Here is a 17,787-nt window from a genome sequence, read left to right on the forward strand (position 1 = left end):
ATCGGCATGGTTACACAGCATCGAAAGCTGAATCTCTTTAGGTCTGCGACACACTGTGTAGCATTCGACGAATGTGAGGCTACACAGCATAGCATCCTCCAAATTGCGCGATTAGCATCATGTACCTAGGTAGGTATTCAAGGCAAATTACGATACGTGTCTTCGTTTCTTCGCTCTATACACTAAGCAATATGTAAGTTTACCATCTAGGAAGGAAGGCGCTCAATGTGGCTGATTTCTCCGAGCCGGGCTTGTGTGAATCTCATAGGACTAGTCCCACGAATCTCCGTAGACATTGTACATAATAAATGATAGCTCCTTAATCTCAAGTAGTTACTTGCCTAGAAGTCAAGTTAGGTACTTACAACAGGAATCAATATCTCTTCGTATCATGGATAACAGCAATTACTGGGCACTTCCGCTCATCATTTTCTTTGTTTATTGTGTGTATGACGGCTTAGCGACAAGAAAGGCGATCGGAAAGCACTCCAATATACCTTTTGTAGGCAGCCCCTTTACGGCAACGCCACGGTTTGTTCTAAACCTCCTGTTCGCCGTTAAGGCCACGGATATTGTTGGATGGGGCTATCGAAAGGTACGTAAAGCCTATCGTAACATAAATGAAAGAAGAACGCAAGCCTTACTAGAAATAGTTCAAAAACGGATGTTTCCAACTTATACGAAGTAATGGATGTGTTTTGTTTCTTCCATTATCGGTCCTTGAGGAGCTTTCAAACCTGCCTGCTACAGTGGCTAGCCCCAATACTGCCTTAGAAAACGACCTACTTGGACATTACACAGGACTGAGCCTCATTCTAGAAAGTAGAGCTCATCACTCTATCGTTCAAAGGAGGGTAACGCCGCGTCTTGGCCTGATGACACCTCGCCTCGAGGCAGAAATACATTCTGCATGTAGCGAATCTTTCCCCAACTCCCAGGAATGGGTCGAGTTCCAGCCTTACAAGACATTAGCTAAAGTGTCGGCGAGAATTTCTGCACAGGCCATTGTAACACCCGAGTTTGCCCATGACCCCAAGTGGTTGGAGATTTCCGTTGAGTATACTGAAAACTGTACGTCTTGTTTATTTATATTACAGTGCTGCTGTATATGAGGTAATTATGAATAGCCGACGCTAACACTGGGTGGCAGTATTCAAAACTATTGTTATCACACGGCTCTTTCCTTCGTGGATGTACTCGTTCATCTGCCGTGTTCTACCATCCTTTTGGGCGGGTCGAACATATTTGCGAGAAGCCAAGAAACTCCTAGGCCCTAGAATCGAGGAGTTGCTCCGGATAAGCGATGAGGGAACCTGGAAACCAGAGTCCAATGAATCTGACTCGAATGTTCTCAACTGGCTTGTAGACACTGTAAAGGGGCGCGACCGCAATGCGGACACTCTGGCCCACGTAGAGGTGCTACTCGCCCTTGCTTCTGTCCACACCACCCTTTTGAGGATGGTTAACGTCTTATACGATATAACAGCATCAGGACTCGCCACAGAGCTTCGATTAGAAATTGAGGAAGTTGCCAATCGTTCTAGAGTCTGGGATAAATCATCTTACGACAGTCTCTATAAGCTTGATAGCGTACTGAGCGAGTCGCAGCGCATGTCCCCCGCCTACTACCTTGGGTATGAAGCGTATGTTCAACGAAGACTACACGTTTCAAAATGGCTTGCATGTTCCTAAGGGTACGTATACGGCGATGCCAATCTACGCTATCGAGAACGATACTGCCCATACCCCCAATCCTGATAAATTTGATGGGCTTCGAAATTATCGTCTCATTATGGAAAATCAGGCCTCTGACAAGGCCGACGACGAGGGAAGAAGATTTTTCTTCTCGACACCCGGCCGGACTGTTCTTAATTTTGGGTACGGACGACACGCGTGCCCGGGGCGTCACTTCGCGAGCCTCGTACTGAAAATCCTATTTACTAAATTCTTGACCGAATATGAATTCAAGTTTTTACCTGGAGCTGGGAGACCTAAGAATTTATTGGCACACGAATTCCTTTTCACGGCTCCATGGCAGCGCATGCTCATTAGGAAGAAGGAGAAAGGAACTTGCCCCTTTTAATTCAGAATCATAGTGCGTATTTTTGACATCGGATTGACTCAATGTATGGCATTCAGAACGCCAAGGCAGTCCCCCTTATTAGTATACCGCAATATAATGTTTGTTTGAACCTCGTTGGCCTAGTTAAAATAAATACTCTGCTATTTAATTACCTGCATGCCTACTTAGTGATACATGAGTAACGAATCCCTCCGAATGTTTTGAACAGGGGACCCCCACACACTACTTGTATGGGGCGAGTACATAATAACAGTCAAATGCCCAGCATCCGTACTAAGCAATATATCGACGCTCAGACGTATGAAACCTCAACACCATTTGTGACCTTGATTGATTCCTTCGTCGGGTTCGCCGGCACAATTCCGTCATCCACCACGGGTCCCGACTCCTCATCCATCCCCGGACCCCCCACAACGTGTACGTCATGGTGTGAATCGGGCCATTGCGATCTACTAGTAAGCTCCACCTGACTTTCATCATGGCTCGTCTGGCTACTCTTCGCTGGGGGGGCATCGGTACTTTTCTGTGTCTTGCTCTTGCTGCCTCGAGACCCACGGGAGCCGCGAGAACCCCAGCTCTGGAGCGATATCATGGACCGTACGCTGCGCACGAGGGACTCGGGCGCGCACCCACCGAACTTAGCAAGAAGGGACCCGTAGCATGGGAGGCAACCGGCGATTATGGAGCAGTGTGGTTCGATGAGGAGGAAGACGAATTGCTTGGATTGAATTGCTGGAGATGTCGCGACGAGTCAGTCTTCGTTATGGCAACAAGAACCCAAGTAGGAATGGGCGATATTTACCAATAGCATCCTTGGCTTGAATAACCGAAGATAGAGATTGTACGAGGAGTACCACTCGTACAATGGATGCGACGCAGCAACTATGAGATTCTTGTTAAGAAAGGAGGTCGGCAATAGGGACAAGGGAAGAAAACCTACAAGATTCCCAGCCAGAAGATAAGCGAGACGGATATCTTCCGCGTGAAGGCCATTTGAAGTCTCGATATGAGGGGGAGTGGGAGACACAACACAAGAAAGTCTAAGGCGATGCTGGAGCCGACTTGGGCATATCCTACAGTTGCGACGTTGTAGCGGAACCTTCCAGTGTCAAGTTTCCACGGAGAGTCGAGCGGGTCGCCCTGCAAAGCCGTCAACTAGAGTTGGGGCGTAGTTAGTCTGCTGCCGCACTTCTCATCGCTATCGGGATTAGGGCTGCTTACGAGGAGGAAAATGATGCACCAACAGGGAAGAATAGATACCAAGGTCCAAACAGCAATTTTGAACCTTGGCGTGTTGAAAACTCGCTTATAGAAAAGTAGAATGGCAATCTTGACTGAGGTCAAAGCCGGCAAGGTAAGAATGGAAGCTACGTATAAGCACTGATATGGTACTTTGATTAGAGCGTGCCCGTCCAAGAATCCCCAGATATGAGCCAACCTGAAGTGACAATGTGGTCCCCCTGAGAGGGTCGATCTTGTAGTAGTCGAGACCAGTGAGTGAGCCGAAAACCCAAATATCGATACTTAAAAAGAAGGCTAAAATCTATATTGGCATTAGTAGTTAAAACATCATTGACTTCGATGCTTAACAATATGGCGATGGTGATTCAGCATTGTGATCACATACCCATGATGCGACCATCCACCAATCATCCGCAAGTAGTTTCGCGCGTTGCATTCCTCTCGCTTTAAAGCGGAGAGCTGTCGCTGCAAGTGATAGAACGGGGAAAATGACAGAGACAATCACCAAAGCTTTAGTGACTAGGCATGGTGTTGGCCCTGCAGCGGTGGCTTGCCGTTTAGTTGAGAACATCGTGACGAGCGCAAGCAGCACAACAATAGCCCGTAGCGCCGATTTCTTAGGAATACATTGGTTTAAGAGCGATGGGTAACAGGAAGACCTGATGGGTAAAAATCCCATTTTCTTCTTGAATTTGGAGACATCCCATCCCCCCCTTGTGCTACCCAAGCTCTCTGGAAAGGATGGCGGCGCCGCCCCCAACATCCCCCCATTTAATGCACATCTATTCCTACTACAAAATTTCATTTTTATTTGAAAGTACCTAGGCTCTATAGGTTACACAATAGCAAGCATATCAATCCCTGTCTAATGCTGTCTCGCACTGTTACACGTCTACATAGGTACTACGTATAGTACATATTACCACAGCCACGTATTTCTTTCGATGGGATGTTGGAGTTGTTATAGATATCACAGCCAGGATTGCTATATAAAACACTTTTAATGCACACGAAGAAGTTATTTCTACTTATGTGTAGGTGAGTTTACCTGAGCACATACTCTTCCGCGCGTTGTCTGAACTACAGGCCTTCTCAAGTATAGGTACCTATTTACTGAGCGCAAGGACCAACATGAGCTACTTCGCACGGGCGGTTACCGCTGCTGGGGCACTAAATAGACAGCATCTATTGGGAGCTGGATTTTTTTGCTTTTTCCTTGCCCTCTTTCTACTCGTCCCAAGGGATCCGAAACACGCCACAGCAAAACAGTTACTCCTCATTAACAAGCCCTTCACCTGGGAGCCTAGGTTATTCGCTCGGCTTCGCTGGGCGATATTCGCTCGCGAAATTCTCGAATTGGGATATAATAAGGTGAGTAGCATTTTTGGATTTGAACACCAGTATTGCAATACCTGAAATGCTGGATACCTAGGTATTAATACTACCATTAGTCTGAGGGCAAACCCTATCAATTAGAGCGCGGAGATGCAAACTACGTGGTGCTACCGACCAGCTCCATCCCCGAGTTGAACCGTCTGGGTGTGGACGTTCTCAACACGAGGAAACACCATAGTTTTAGCCTTCTAGGCCATTTGACCGGCATGGACGTCATACTCAAGACGAGCTACCATACGAGGACACTTTTAAGCCGAGTCAGTCCAGCCATGAACGACGTCACGCCGCCAATGGCCAAGCGCATGACGGCAAGACTGAACCGCTTATTACCCCAGGAACTTGGCCTATGGGCGTCAATCGACCCCGTAGATGTACTGGTACAGTGCATTAGTGAAGGCTTAGCCTTGACATTGTTCGGCCCACCAATTTGCGACAACCCTGAACTTATAAAGGTCTGCCATGAGCATACTAAGAATGGTAAGTAACAATGACGAGAAAGAAATTTATTTAATAATTATTATTCTAACTAATGGCAGTATTTACGCTTGCGTTTTGTATGCGTATAGTACCATACTACCTTCAACCTATCCTCGTCTGGCTGCTTCCCGCCAAGTGGCGTCTCGTCAGTGGCTGGAAAGTCTGGGACCGCATCGTGATCCCTGAAGTACGCCGGCGGCAGCAGGAAAAGGATTCTGATCTCTCTAATAGAGGCGACCTGATCTCGTGGATGCTGCGCGATGCTAAGACCCCTATTGAACGCGATGAGCATAATTTATGTCATCTTTCCGCCGCGGTCATCGCCGGTGCAACCTACAGCACAGCGAATATCGCGTCCGAGGCTCTGGTGAACCTTATGGAAAACCCGACTACTTTGAATGAACTACGCGAAGAGATTAAACAAAAGCATACAGAGATCGACGGACATGTTACAACCCAACAGGAGAAAGGCCAGGGAATAAGGACCTGGTGGGGCCAGGGTGACCAATCAGGAAAGGGTCTCTGTGGAGGTGACAGAGACTGCGTATTATGGCTTATGTAATACTCTTTGGAGGTCTCTGGGTGTGTCATAGAGACAAATAGAGAGGAGGTTTTTGTAGGTCTCTGGGGATGTCATAGAGACGAACAGAGAAGAGGTCTCTGTTTGAGGGATAAAGACCATTTTAATAGGGGATATATAAGAAGGAGGTTTCTTATGTATCTAGTTATTCTTTTAATAGTTCTTTAATTATTAATCTAAGATTATTCTTTTGAGTATAGTGAGAGGATTCCAAGCCTTTCTAACGAATAGAATGTATTTAATCACTTGACCTATTATTAATATTGTTACTTTCAAATCAAGAAACCCCGGATTAGTCAATCCAGCAACGACTATACCTCTCTGAGGCATAGGTTCGTCACAGGACAGTGGAATCTTGCCGCGTTGGACAGCCTCTACAAGCTAGACTCGGTACTCAAGGAAACATCCCGGCTCACACCGGGCGCTGCGCTCGTGTACCAGCGTGCCGTGCAGAAGGATGTTCAGCTAAGCAGCGGCGTCCAGCTGAAACGTGGGCAATTTATTGCTGTAGCCTCGCAAGAGGGTCTCATGGCCTATACTGCCAACCCAGATTCACATATTCCGAACACATTTGACGGTATGCGATTCTACAATGAGGACCTTGAACGGCACAAAGCAACTCCATTTAATGGAATAGCCGGCAAACTACTTACATGGGGCTCCGGGCGCTGGGCGTGCCCGGGCCGGTTAATAGCGAATATGATGATCAAGGTATTGATGGTGGAGCTGCTCGATAAGTATGAGTTTGAGTTCATAAAGGGCAAGAAACCAGGGGTTATTCGCATCCACGAATTCTTGATGCTGAATCCTATGGCAAAGATTAGTGTACGTAGAAGAGAAAAGCCACTCTGTGGGGTTTCGATCGCCCTAAGTAGGTAGGTAGGCAGAAACCATGATGCGAGTCTCAGTTAGGGGTGATAGGGGTAAGGGATTGAATGTGTCACAAATTGCCTACCTACCTACCTAGCCAGGTAGGTAAGTACCTATGAAGGAGTAGTAGTGAGGAATCTTCATACGCAGATAGCTCCTTTGTACTCATCTCTTAGGTACCGGCCCTCCTATAGCAATAATATAATACTAAAGGGATCTCACAATACCTCTTATGATGCAACATTTTCTATTGCTAAACTATTAGCAGAGCGGTGAGTTGTAGTTTTTTGCTTTTTGCGATGTATCATTAGACATACCTCGCATTAAATTTCCCCGTTGGTAATTATTTACTACCGTCTTCGTTGGGCGCAATTTCGTCCTCCCTTTACAATTGAAATCATAATCACACATAGCAACAAACAGCCGCCACAGTGCAATTTGGGACTATTGGAAAGACGTTGCACAACTGTTGGCAGCACGACATTTTAGTTCCCGGGAAGTACTTAATTACAGGTCGCAAATGATAATACCACGTTACCCAATACAACCAACCAGCCAATTCGCACTGTCACACAACATCATGTGCAGAAGTCTGAAAGTGTTACCCGATGGGTGGATGTTGCATACAAATGATGCCTACACGATATAGACGCCTTCAGGACTGGAAGTTTTGGGATCTGAAAATGGCATCCCCTATATCACATACGATCCACAGAATGAGCTGTCCCATGTGACTCTTCACCCCATCAAAATTGGACGCGGTTGTTAAATCTGGATATTTTCAAAGGCATCACTTCTTATTTTTAGAATTAAATAAAGCAGTTCAGTAATATGATATAATGTGATTCTAGAAATACCAATATTACTAAATAACTTTACTTTTCGGTGTTATGAATATAGATTTACAATTAAGAATCCACGGTTAACAGAGGGAATGGCTGTGGCGCTATTGTGGCGTTGAGCTTAGTTACAAAACAGAAGCAAATGGAGAGAAAAGGAGAGAAACGGCTATATTTTAATTTATAATGTGGTAATATGGTTATTTAGTTTGATTTTGCAGGGGTAGATAGATGCCTACCCTACAGGGTATCTCTAATATTTCTATGTGGAGACTTATTATACCTATTTGGACTTAGTTTAGAACCCTAGATAATACGCTCTTGGCCATTTAAGATTACCTATTATGGAAATATTTATTCATTATAAGGCTCTTCATTATCTAGGTGAGTATATATATGATAAATTATAAGGCCCGCTGTCAAGTTGGTTAAATTTCAGGAATCTACTTGGGAGGGTTTAAGTCTTTATAGCATTTTTTCCCCCCTATTAGATGGTTAAATAATAGCTCGAATTACATACATTAAGAAGGTTAATTACAACTTCGTTAATAATAACCCTAGAGTATGATCCTTCAAAGAGACCTTCACATGTTAGACCTATCAGTGATCCTAGATGCTTGAGATCATGAATTAGGCTACAGCCACATATACCATAAATGTTTAATTGGATACGCCAATGTTACAAAGGGGAACCATAAACTTTCGAGGATGGATCTGGCCTACTTCTGTAACTCTATGGAATCTGCCATGTCTGCCTTGTTGATGCCAATCTTTTGGCTGTGGTTGGGAATAGTAACACTTATGGGAAATGATATACCCTGTCCTATCCTCCCTTTTCAGACAAGGCATCCTTAAAATCACAACCACTATCCTTCCCAGCTCCTTATAAAACCCCTAACATGGTATCTTAGCCCATATTCCTAATAGATAAAGAGTTAGACCAGTGGTTACAGGGATTAAGAATAGTTCCTAACACCTTATTGAGCTATACAAGATGGTGTGATTATTTTATTTTTGGACACGAAGTCAGGCGGGTGTATTTGACAAGAAAGGAAGTAGCCAGCTTCCACTTATCTGGCGAAAGGAATCTGATAGCTAATGTATCACATATTACCCCGAGGCTTGTGAAAAAATGCCACGTCTGAGTGTTTTCTGGTCATTTCCCACGGTACTAATCCTCAAAAACATGACTAGATCATATTTACCTTGCATATTGGCAGAGAAACGGGTTCGTCAGGAGTGCCTAGACGCTGATATACAAGGAATAGGTGTGCATGGTTATGCAGTAAGGGTTAACATGGAACAGTAACAAGGAAAGGATGCCAAAATCATTATCGAGGGATTTTCTCTTGGAAATCATTGGCTTTCTCCCTACTCCCAAGTTAGCCTTGCAGTCTGCTTCCGTCATAATAAACACCGAAGTGCAATAGTTGACATAAAACCCAACGGAACCTATGTTATCTTAATAATTAGAAAAACAGAATTTTAGTTAGAAGATCTTATATTCTATTTGCCCTTTTTTTTCTTGGGTTATTTATTCTTCTCTTTCTTATTACATGATTAAATAGTAGCTTGCTTCGAAGACGCCTTTATATGTCTAACCTAGCCGTGAAACTAAACGCTCAAGGTTATAGATTTGGCCATGACCACGTTATAAAAGAGTACTCGGATATGCCGACGGGAAAACTACAGCAATTACCCAATCTAACTAATCTATATAATCTAATTAATCTAGAACCAGATCACTTAGATCAACCAGATTAATTAGATCACAATAATCTTACAACTTAAGAAAGGAGGAAGGAAAGATATCTATATAACTATAGCATATCTCATATATCTAGTCATTCCCTCAACTATCAATCTAAGGCTACAACTTCAACCGCACTGAACTATAGTGAGAGGACTCCACGCCTCTCTTACAAATAAGCAACTGTATTTTACTCCTTAATTCCAGCATAATACTGTTTAACCTTAAAATCAAGAATACCCATTCCAACTATATCTAAGCCATAGATATATATTTGTAATATATGTAAGAGATCCCCATAATGAATATTGGCAAGAAACCAAATGACGGTTAAGTATAGATAGATATTAGCTATATGACCCATATAAAGCTGCTAACCCAAAGAAATCCTTAGTATTTTCCAAATTCAATATCTTCATCACTTTTTAAAATCCATCATCTGATATAAAGAGGGCTGCGTGAAAAACAAACGAGTCCTCATCTAGATCACATATTTGACAACCATGCCGAACGAGAAGCCTCACTGTCAATTCATGAAACTTTTGCGCAACCCATATTAATGGTGTAAGACCATCATAATCCTGTATGTTCTTATCTATCCTTTCATCAACAAGAAGCAACTCTACCACAGCTTCGTAGCCCTTATAGGCTGCCCAAGAAAGTGCCATGCAACCCTTATTATCACCAAAGTATGGCTCCACATTATCATATGATAATAGTAGTTTGACAATATCTCCATGGCCCTTTTTACAAGCCAATATGAGTGGCATCCATCCGTCATTATTGGCAACTGCAAGATCAGCTCCTTTCTCGAGTAGCAGTCGAACCACTTCGAGGTGGCCCTTAGAAGAAGCCCAGTTTAGTGGCGTCCACCCGTTATTATTGGAACTGCAAGATCAGCTCCTTTCTCGAGTAGTAGTCGAACCATTTCGAGGTGGCCTTTAAAAAAAGCCCAGTTCAGTGGCGTCTATCCGTCATTATTTGGAACTGCAAGATCAGCTCCTTTCTCAAGTAGCAGTCGAACCACTTCGAGGTGGCCCTTAAAAGAAGCCGCATGAATTGGCGTCCATCTGTCATTACTTGGAACTGCAAGATCAGCTCCTTTCTCAAGTAGCAGTCGAACCACTTCGAGGTGGCCCTTAAAAGAAGCCCAGTTTAGTGGCGTCCATCCGTTATTATTTGGAACTGCAAGATCAGCTCCTTTCTCAAGTAGCAGTCGAACCACTTCGAGGTGGCCCTTAAAAGAAGCCGAGTTTAGTGGCGTCCATCCGTCATTATTGACAACTGCGAGATCAGCTCCTTTCTCAAGTAGCAGTCGAACCACTTCGAGGTGGCCCGAATCTGAAGCCGAGTTTAGTGGCGTCCATCCGTCATTACTTGGAACTGCAAGATCAGCTCCTTTCTCGAGTAGCAGTTGAACCACTTCGAGGTGACCCTTAAAAGAAGCCGCATGAATTGGCGTCCATCCGTCATTACTTGGAACTGCAAGATCAGCTCCTTTCTCGAGTAGCAGTCGAACCACTTCGAGGTGACCCTTAGAAGAAGCCCAGTTTAGTGGCGTCCATCCGTTATTACTTGGAACTGCAGGATCAGCTCCTTTCTCAAGTAGCAGTCGAACCACTTCGAGGTGACCCTTAGAAGAAGCCGCATAAATTGGCGTCCATCCGTCATTACTTGGAACTGCAAGATCAGCTCCTTTCTCGAGTAGCAGTCGAACCACTTCGAGGTGGCCCTTAAAAGAAGCCGCATAAATTGGCGTCCATCCGTCATTACTTGGAACTGCAAGATCAGCTCCTTTCTCAAGTAGCAGTCGAACCACTTCGAGGTGGCCATTATTTGAAGCCGAGTTCAGTGGCGTCCATCCGTTATTATTTGGAACTGTAAGATCAGCTCTTTTCTCGAGTAGTAGTCGAACCACTTCGAGATGGCCATTTCTTGCAGCAACGTATACAGGCGTTCTCCCTTCGTTGCTTGCAATATCCGGGTTCGCCCCTTGTTCTAGAAGACGTATGATTCCCAAACTCCAACTTTTACTCGCTGCTGCGAGCAACGCTGTGCGATTAGATCCATCAATATGGTCTATGTCTAGCCCAGCATTTTCTATCAGGTATGTCATTGTTTCTAGCATACCAAGCAACGACGCGTAGAATAGTCGACTTCCTGATTGAATATTGCCTTGATATTGCAACATATCGTCCTGTAAGCTAGGATCGCCTAATTTCCTCCACCCTTCCCATTTGGTACAAGACGGGTCGAAGAAAGCATTGGCATGTTCAATCACCCCTTTGAAGTTAAAAGCGCTGCGTTCGGTATGTCGATACCACGAATCTGTCGCATATTGCCGAAATGCTCGGATCATACGACTCTTTTCTCCTTGCCGTGACTCTTCCCATGACTCTTCCCATACTTCATTGTAATTTGTTAAGTAACGCAAGCATATTATAGCCAGAACGTTGCTTTGCACTTTCTCGTTTCCGGCTCGTAACTGCTCGTTTGGGAGTAACTCGTCTCCAGGAGCCGGCATACAGCAAAGGATATATTGTCTGACGGAAAAATGGGTTAGGTGGATGGTTAGCGCCGCGGGATCCGAGCTTGTTCCTCGAGTTTCGATCAGAGATGCGCAAAGATCTAAGATCTCGGTTGCGATATATTCGTTGTCAATTGCATCCGGAAGCTCTTCCAATAGGTCATCGCATTCTGCGTCAACAAGAAGTAGTGCGTTGGTGATCTCGAGAATCGTCATCGGACGCAAGGCGAATGTAGCCCATCTGATAATCGCCATTGCTCGGTCTCTATCGGCATCAGGTAGCTCCGTGATTCTTCTCCAGTTTCGATCGTAAAGACTACCCAAGTTCGTAGGTGCTTGCTCGACTGCTCGCTGTAGCTGTCCCTGCCCTTTCCCACCCCGTAGCTGCCCGTCTAGCATTTTAATCCATAGGAACATCGACTCGGACCGATCGACCATCTTCCGTGCAAGATCTTCCCGTTGGGCCTGGCTTTTGTTCCTTAATTTTTGGTCGACTATGCTTTGCGAGAATAGGGTAGCGTCGGGCCGAACATCGTCGGGGCCTATACAACACTCGACCAAGTCCCAATTGGCACCACTTACTTCTGCACGCAGGCCATCTCTAATATCGGGTTCATTGCGACTAACGACAATCAGTCGCGATTTGACGTTAGAAACGGCCTGCTTAAGAGACGTCAAGAATCCTATGAGAGAACTCCAGTGATCTGCTTTCCCGTCGTGCCCGGCCCCAGCGCACTCATCAAGACCATCGACAATAAAAATGCAGTTTGGCGTGCTTTGAGCGATTAACGTGAACAGCTCCATGATTTCGACCTGCGATGCGGGTCGTCCCTCGGTGGCCTCCCATCGTCCGCGCGCCAATGCGAACGCTTGTTGATCTTGAGAAATCCTCTGGGAAATCCAGGACCGTACAATAACCAAGGGGTCCGCACGGCTGTCGGAGTCAGACGAAAAGAAGTAATAGGCAAGTGGAAAGTGGGCTGCTAGATGTTCAACCACTCTTGCGCACAAGATCGTCTTGCCGTATCCGGCGGGCCCGTGGATCCACAAAACCTTGGCAATTCCCGACGAATCTGTAGCCTCCCAATTACGAAATTCGGAGCGTTCGAAGATCCAGTCGCAGGTATCGTGCAGTCGCCTCTGGATGAAGGTATCGTACATGGTGGTTGTCCAAGTGGTTCCCAACCAAGAAGCTAAGCCTCTTTTGAAATCGTCTAGGTGGATTGATTAGAGCTATCCGAGTTAAAGAGAAGGTAGCTACTTACCGATTCTACGTTTCTCTTCGTTGTCTTCGAGCATCCTTATAGTTTGTTGAAGTCGTGAAGACAAAGTTTCTATTGCATGGGCCTCTATTTTCCGTTAGGTCAAAGTAAGATATAGGACGTGCTATGTGTATGGGAACTGTATTACCTGGACCGATTTGCGTATGACCTGTGTCGCTTGGTTGTTGAGGCGGAACCAATTCACGGAGATACTGGAGCAAGGCGGCGACAAGTTCGGTCTGGTTCGATATCTTTTCCTTGCCACCCAAAGCCCAGGCAAGCTTGGTCCTTCGTGATGCCGATCCTTGGAACTTTTCAAGTTGTACCGGTTTTTTACGGCGACTATGCGGGTCCCGGGACGCCGGATCTGCCGGGCGAGACTGAGACGATATATGTGACGCGTTATTCCCTGCGTCGCCGTCGATCTCGTGAATGCATTGTACGATCTCGCGAACGATAGAGAGCACCGCGGGGCTATCGAGAGCCTTGTGGTGGTTGTCCTTAAGCTCGCCTTGGTCATATCCCACACTCTCACTCCATTGCTGGTAGGAAGCCTTAGCAGCGTCGCGCTGGACGAAATGAGGCCGTGACTCGAGATCAAACTCCTTATAAGAGTTGACCGCCTCGTGGATATCCCGAACGGTGCCGAACAAGCCAGCTAGCCCTACGACACCGATGCCCAATCCAGCGGCTTCCATAGCCGTAGATAACTCGCCGTCCTACGTGCGCAGAATTAGATGGTATCTAGTAACGATGCAAAGAGGTTGTAGGAAGCCTAATCGGCTCATTTACGCTGAGAGACTTGGAATAGTATCCAAGTGCTTTACCTTATTTCAATAGGTTGCAAGATATGAAAGCAAGTCATAAATGTCACCCTAAGCAGGCTGGCAGAGCCTTATCTGACAGGCTTGCCGGAGGGGGTGGTGCGCAGGAACCAGGCGGCGGGCAATGCATAGGTTTTGCCAAGTGGCAGTGTTTTCGCAGTGCTCCATACATATACGTCTACAACCAATAGATTTGCATGCACCACAAGAGAGACTTCAATCGATAGGCTGACATGAAGGCATATTGCTGAGTACAGCATCCATACAGAACATAGCGACGAATGCTTCCAAGGTTAGGATGAGCGATTGGAACAATAATTCTTTTGATATTAAAAGATAAGCTTGAGCTTTTCAAGCACCATTTTAACCGTGTGGACCCACTTTTGTATACCCCACGCGAATAATACCTTCTACATTAACTTGACACTTTCTCAACCAAAATAAATAATAAAAATTAGCAAAAAAGTATCTACCTCTTCTTAAGCCACTTCTTAGGTCGACTACTTACTTTTACAATAATTTCATTAGCGTCTTGTGGCTCAGGCACTTCCAACGCTCGAAGCCTCTTGTCCTGAGCCGCCCTAATCTCTGGCAAGCTAGCAAACACCTTATTAGGATCAGGGATAACTGTCTGACGTACGTCACTGGCATATCTATCGAGTTTGATACGCAAATCCTCGTTTTCTCGGCGGGCCTGTGCAAGCTCACTTGTACTAGTGCCGAGTGTCATACGGGGATTGGTGACAAGTGGCTATTGGGCCACAGAAGGCGGCCACAGCTGGCGGATAAGTCTGGTACTGGGATATTACTGGTGGTCAACAGGTCAGGAGGACAGCGCCTAATATGCAAGCTGCGCCAACGCGAGGTTATTCAGAGAAGCCTAATGTATATTGTACAAATTACAGATTGAGGATAAAAAGGTTGATTGATTCCTCTCATCTTCTGAGAAGATCAAGGACCTTAGGACCCCTGAGATTTATTAGTTGAATTGAGACTATTGCTCAAAGTTATTATCCCTTGTCACAGTAGGATCTATATAGCCAGTTTTCCAGGGACAGCTACATTCTCCTCAAAGCTTCGATTGATGAAGGTTTGAAATTGGTTCTGATTATTATTTGCTTCCTGTCGTAGAAATTCCCCAAGAGAAAAGCAGGCTGTATATTTCTGAGCCAGGTGTTTGCATTGGGTATCTTTGCTTACCTCAGGACTACCTTAACTTTAATTAACGCTTAGCTTATTTATGCCATAGATTATGGTATATTTATTAATTAGAAAAATATATTGGACGTTTGGTAGAGAAAGATTTTATTGTTCTAGGCTTGCCTTGTCAATATTAGCTAAAGTTGGATCTTTGATGTATTTAATATGAGTTTTAAAATCTTCTAGGTCTTGAGTTTCCAGAAATATTTTGCTGTATCGTAGAGTTTGGACCAAGGGTTTAAACTTGTCGGCCTAATAAACAAGTCTTGAGATTGGAGTTTGATGTTCATTATACTCTGCCAGTCGAGCTCGGAGAGTTTCGATAGTAGGGGAAGGAGCCAGGCATTGTAGGAAATCCATGGTAAGGTTTTCTTCGGTCCTTTTGTGCTTTTTGTTGACATGATCTGCCGGGGTGTAGTCACCTATGATGGCCTCAGGAAGGTCATACACGATAGCCATTTCCAATGCCTTGAGTCTGGTTTCCGCAGGCAGCTGTTCGGTAGCCTGTAAGATCAGTAGCAAAACCCCAAAAGTGTAGTCAGCGACCGACTCCCCATCCTTGATATCTCATTGGACCTAGCTAGTATATTAGGTTTCTTTGATTTGTATGTATATTTAAAAAAATTCTAGACTCATGTTATCTATCTTTATGCATATAGTAAATTGATAAAAGCTTTTATTACGTTAGAGGAGACCCCTCTTTACCTTACTTAACCTAATAAGACTTAATTAATATTATTAATTAATCAATCCTGAAATGACTAATGGATTAATTAAACTGAAATATTTAATGAAATTTTTAGGGACCCCTTTATTAAAAAATGTATAATAATAACCTTTTCTAAAAGATAATTAATTATTATTTGTTACGTTCCAAGCTGCGGGGTAACACATATAATATAGAATTGGGGAACAGTGACCAATTGGTCACTGGGAAGCTTTTGCTTTATGGCTCAACTGGTTGTCCCCAAACTAGTTCGTGACAAATTAGTTATCTTTAAAATAGTTTGTAATAAGCTATTTATCAATAAGATATTAATAATCAAATATAGATTAAATTGAATTTATAATAGATTATTTCATTCAGGCCATTGGAATAGTTATTTGTTATATAGATATTAGAGCCAATGCAGAAATCAGATAACATTGGTGAATATAATTAGGTAGCAATATTGAATTACAAATTGATGTTATTTTGTTGTTAGGTGAATGAGGTGGCTAATGAGGCCATCCCTATATGTATAGTTAATAACATAAGAAAACCCTCGTTTATAACAGCAAGGGAGGAACTACGAAAAGCTGCCCCAGGCAGCTCAGAAAAGCATAATAACTAAGTTCAATTCCCTTTTATAAAGGAAAGAAAGAAGCAAGGCACTCGTCAGGACCATAATCAATTATTAGATTGAATCATCAAATTACCTATTCCAAGCTCTAAATCACTAACCCTTGTTACACCATTGAAGAAAGCTTACAATTTGATATAGGATTGATGCGTTTACATGTAAATAAGTGGCTGATATTTCAGTTTGCTAAGAAATATGCAAATCTCACGCCTCCGTATATCGAACCATCTTGCGCGGCGATATCCACGATATCCATCAAGAGAAAAATTCTCAACGGCGGGAACCATCAAGCGATAATTCTATTTTGTGTCTATTGTCGGAAAAGGGAATGAGTACCTAGGTAGTCTGCCTCGAGGGGATACCATTATTACCAAATTCAACGCATCATTGTGGCTTGAACTTGCAGCAATGCACCCCCACGTTTTCATCACCGATGTCTCTTTCGAGCAAATGTCGTCAATGTCGTCCTAATTGCCCGTCGTCTACGGTTAGTTGTTTGGTTTCTCTAGCGAGTAGCTGGTACCAATTTGGACCCTTGCATACCTAGGTACTTTGATCAGCCAAGGCTTTCCTTAAGTCATCGTTGAACTTGATCCCGAACTTGCCAAGATGGAAATATCAAGACATATTCCCAGCTCAACACGTACTAATTCCTCGAGCTAAACGAGATATAGATATGATTTCTCAACTGCATCGTCGATATCAATCACATCAACATCATATTGAGTGGATAAGAGCTGTGATGCAATTGATAGACCACCTCCTTACCGTATTGTGTGGGGGGAGCATCGATCGATAACACCATCGGGTTACCACATGTTAATTGCTCTGCTACTTTTGGGTTCTGGCTTCGCATTAGTTTCATTTGGTCGTTCATCAAAAAGGTTCAATTCACACGTGCTCACGACATAAGGCTGCGTCGCATACTAACCGGAATAGCCTCTATTGGGCGACAGACGAGTTCTAGTTTGCTTCTCGTCGTTCTAGAATGATTCTATTGTAGGAAGGCAAACGGAGACAGAAGTTCTCGGTTGACCCGATGTCTGGTTAGTTTTCTTTAGCTTCAGGGCCTCCCTTGTCTGTAGGTACCCGGGCGTCTGGGCGGACAGGGGATCGCGTACCCCATCACACTCCATAATAAGCCTTTCAGAGCGGGAGATCTATCCACGTGGGGTCAACTATGAGTTTCCATTGGTTGATATTGACATCCAGGGTCTACGGGGGTGTTGTTCCCCGCCAAGAGCCTCAGCCCACAGACGCGCAGCGAACCAGGTGCACTAACTCATCAACCTTCAACTATCATCGTCGGATATTGAAATCCTCTTTGATGCGGCCAAGCTGCGCCAAGTCAATTCATTCTACCAAACCTACCAATTCTGCCTCGACATCCATCCC

At 44.5% G+C, this 17,787-nt stretch overlaps 5 protein-coding genes across 5 annotated transcripts; 2 read left to right on the forward strand and 3 right to left on the reverse strand.

Annotated features, from left to right (window-relative positions):
- Positions 1–391: 391 nt before the first annotated feature.
- Positions 392–2,083, forward strand: F4822DRAFT_438767 (putative cytochrome P450; the record flags this gene model as incomplete). The annotated part of the gene is made up of 4 exons (XM_051462557.1): positions 392–595; positions 654–1,071; positions 1,151–1,590; positions 1,643–2,083. 4 exons carry the CDS (start codon positions 392–394, stop codon positions 2,081–2,083), a joined length of 1,503 nt encoding a protein of 500 aa, XP_051309911.1.
- Positions 2,084–2,375: 292 nt separating this feature from the next.
- On the reverse strand, positions 2,376–3,896 carry F4822DRAFT_434082 (uncharacterized protein; the record flags this gene model as incomplete). Its single annotated transcript, XM_051461943.1, has 6 exons — positions 2,376–2,815; positions 2,886–2,965; positions 3,024–3,238; positions 3,305–3,463; positions 3,522–3,626; positions 3,711–3,896. 6 exons carry the CDS (start codon positions 3,894–3,896, stop codon positions 2,376–2,378), a joined length of 1,185 nt encoding a protein of 394 aa, XP_051309912.1.
- Positions 3,897–4,456: 560 nt separating this feature from the next.
- F4822DRAFT_438768 (cytochrome P450) lies at positions 4,457–6,656 on the forward strand (the record flags this gene model as incomplete). Its single annotated transcript, XM_051462558.1, has 4 exons — positions 4,457–4,696; positions 4,777–5,110; positions 5,257–5,645; positions 6,126–6,656. The coding sequence occupies 4 exons, from the start codon at positions 4,457–4,459 to the stop codon at positions 6,654–6,656; spliced, it is 1,494 nt and encodes a 497-aa protein (XP_051309913.1).
- Positions 6,657–9,496: 2,840 nt separating this feature from the next.
- On the reverse strand, positions 9,497–10,091 carry F4822DRAFT_418850 (ankyrin repeat-containing domain protein). The gene has a single exon (XM_051459563.1). The coding sequence runs from the start codon at positions 10,004–10,006 to the stop codon at positions 9,662–9,664; it is 345 nt and encodes a 114-aa protein (XP_051309914.1). The 5' UTR covers positions 10,007–10,091; the 3' UTR covers positions 9,497–9,661.
- A 356-nt stretch (positions 10,092–10,447) lies between these two features.
- F4822DRAFT_62342 (uncharacterized protein) lies at positions 10,448–13,821 on the reverse strand. Its single transcript, XM_051463752.1, has 4 exons — positions 13,174–13,821; positions 13,029–13,112; positions 10,812–12,977; positions 10,448–10,612 (listed from the first exon to the last, which is right to left on the reverse strand). Exons 1-4 carry the CDS (start codon positions 13,721–13,723, stop codon positions 10,590–10,592), a joined length of 2,823 nt encoding a protein of 940 aa, XP_051309915.1. The 5' UTR covers positions 13,724–13,821; the 3' UTR covers positions 10,448–10,589.
- Positions 13,822–17,787: the final 3,966 nt, after the last annotated feature.

This window comes from Hypoxylon trugodes, assembly GCF_022578975.1.
Source record: "Hypoxylon trugodes strain CBS 135444 unplaced genomic scaffold F4822scaffold_10, whole genome shotgun sequence".
In the NCBI taxonomy this organism is placed as follows: domain Eukaryota; kingdom Fungi; phylum Ascomycota; class Sordariomycetes; order Xylariales; family Hypoxylaceae; genus Hypoxylon; species Hypoxylon trugodes.

Coding starts and splice junctions, on each gene's coding strand:
- F4822DRAFT_418850 (XM_051459563.1), bottom strand. CDS start 10,006: ATGCCACTCATATTGGCTTGTAAAAAGGGCCATGGAGATATTGTCAAA.
- F4822DRAFT_62342 (XM_051463752.1), bottom strand. CDS start 13,723: ATGGAAGCCGCTGGATTGGGCATCGGTGTCGTAGGGCTAGCTGGCTTG. Junction 12,978..13,028: donor CGAAGAGAAACGTAGAATCG/GTAAGTAGCTAC, acceptor CAATCCACCTAG/ACGATTTCAAAAGAGGCTTA. Junction 10,613..10,811: donor AGCTGATCCTGCAGTTCCAA/GTAATAACGGAT, acceptor TGCAGTTCCAAG/TAATGACGGATGGACGCCAC.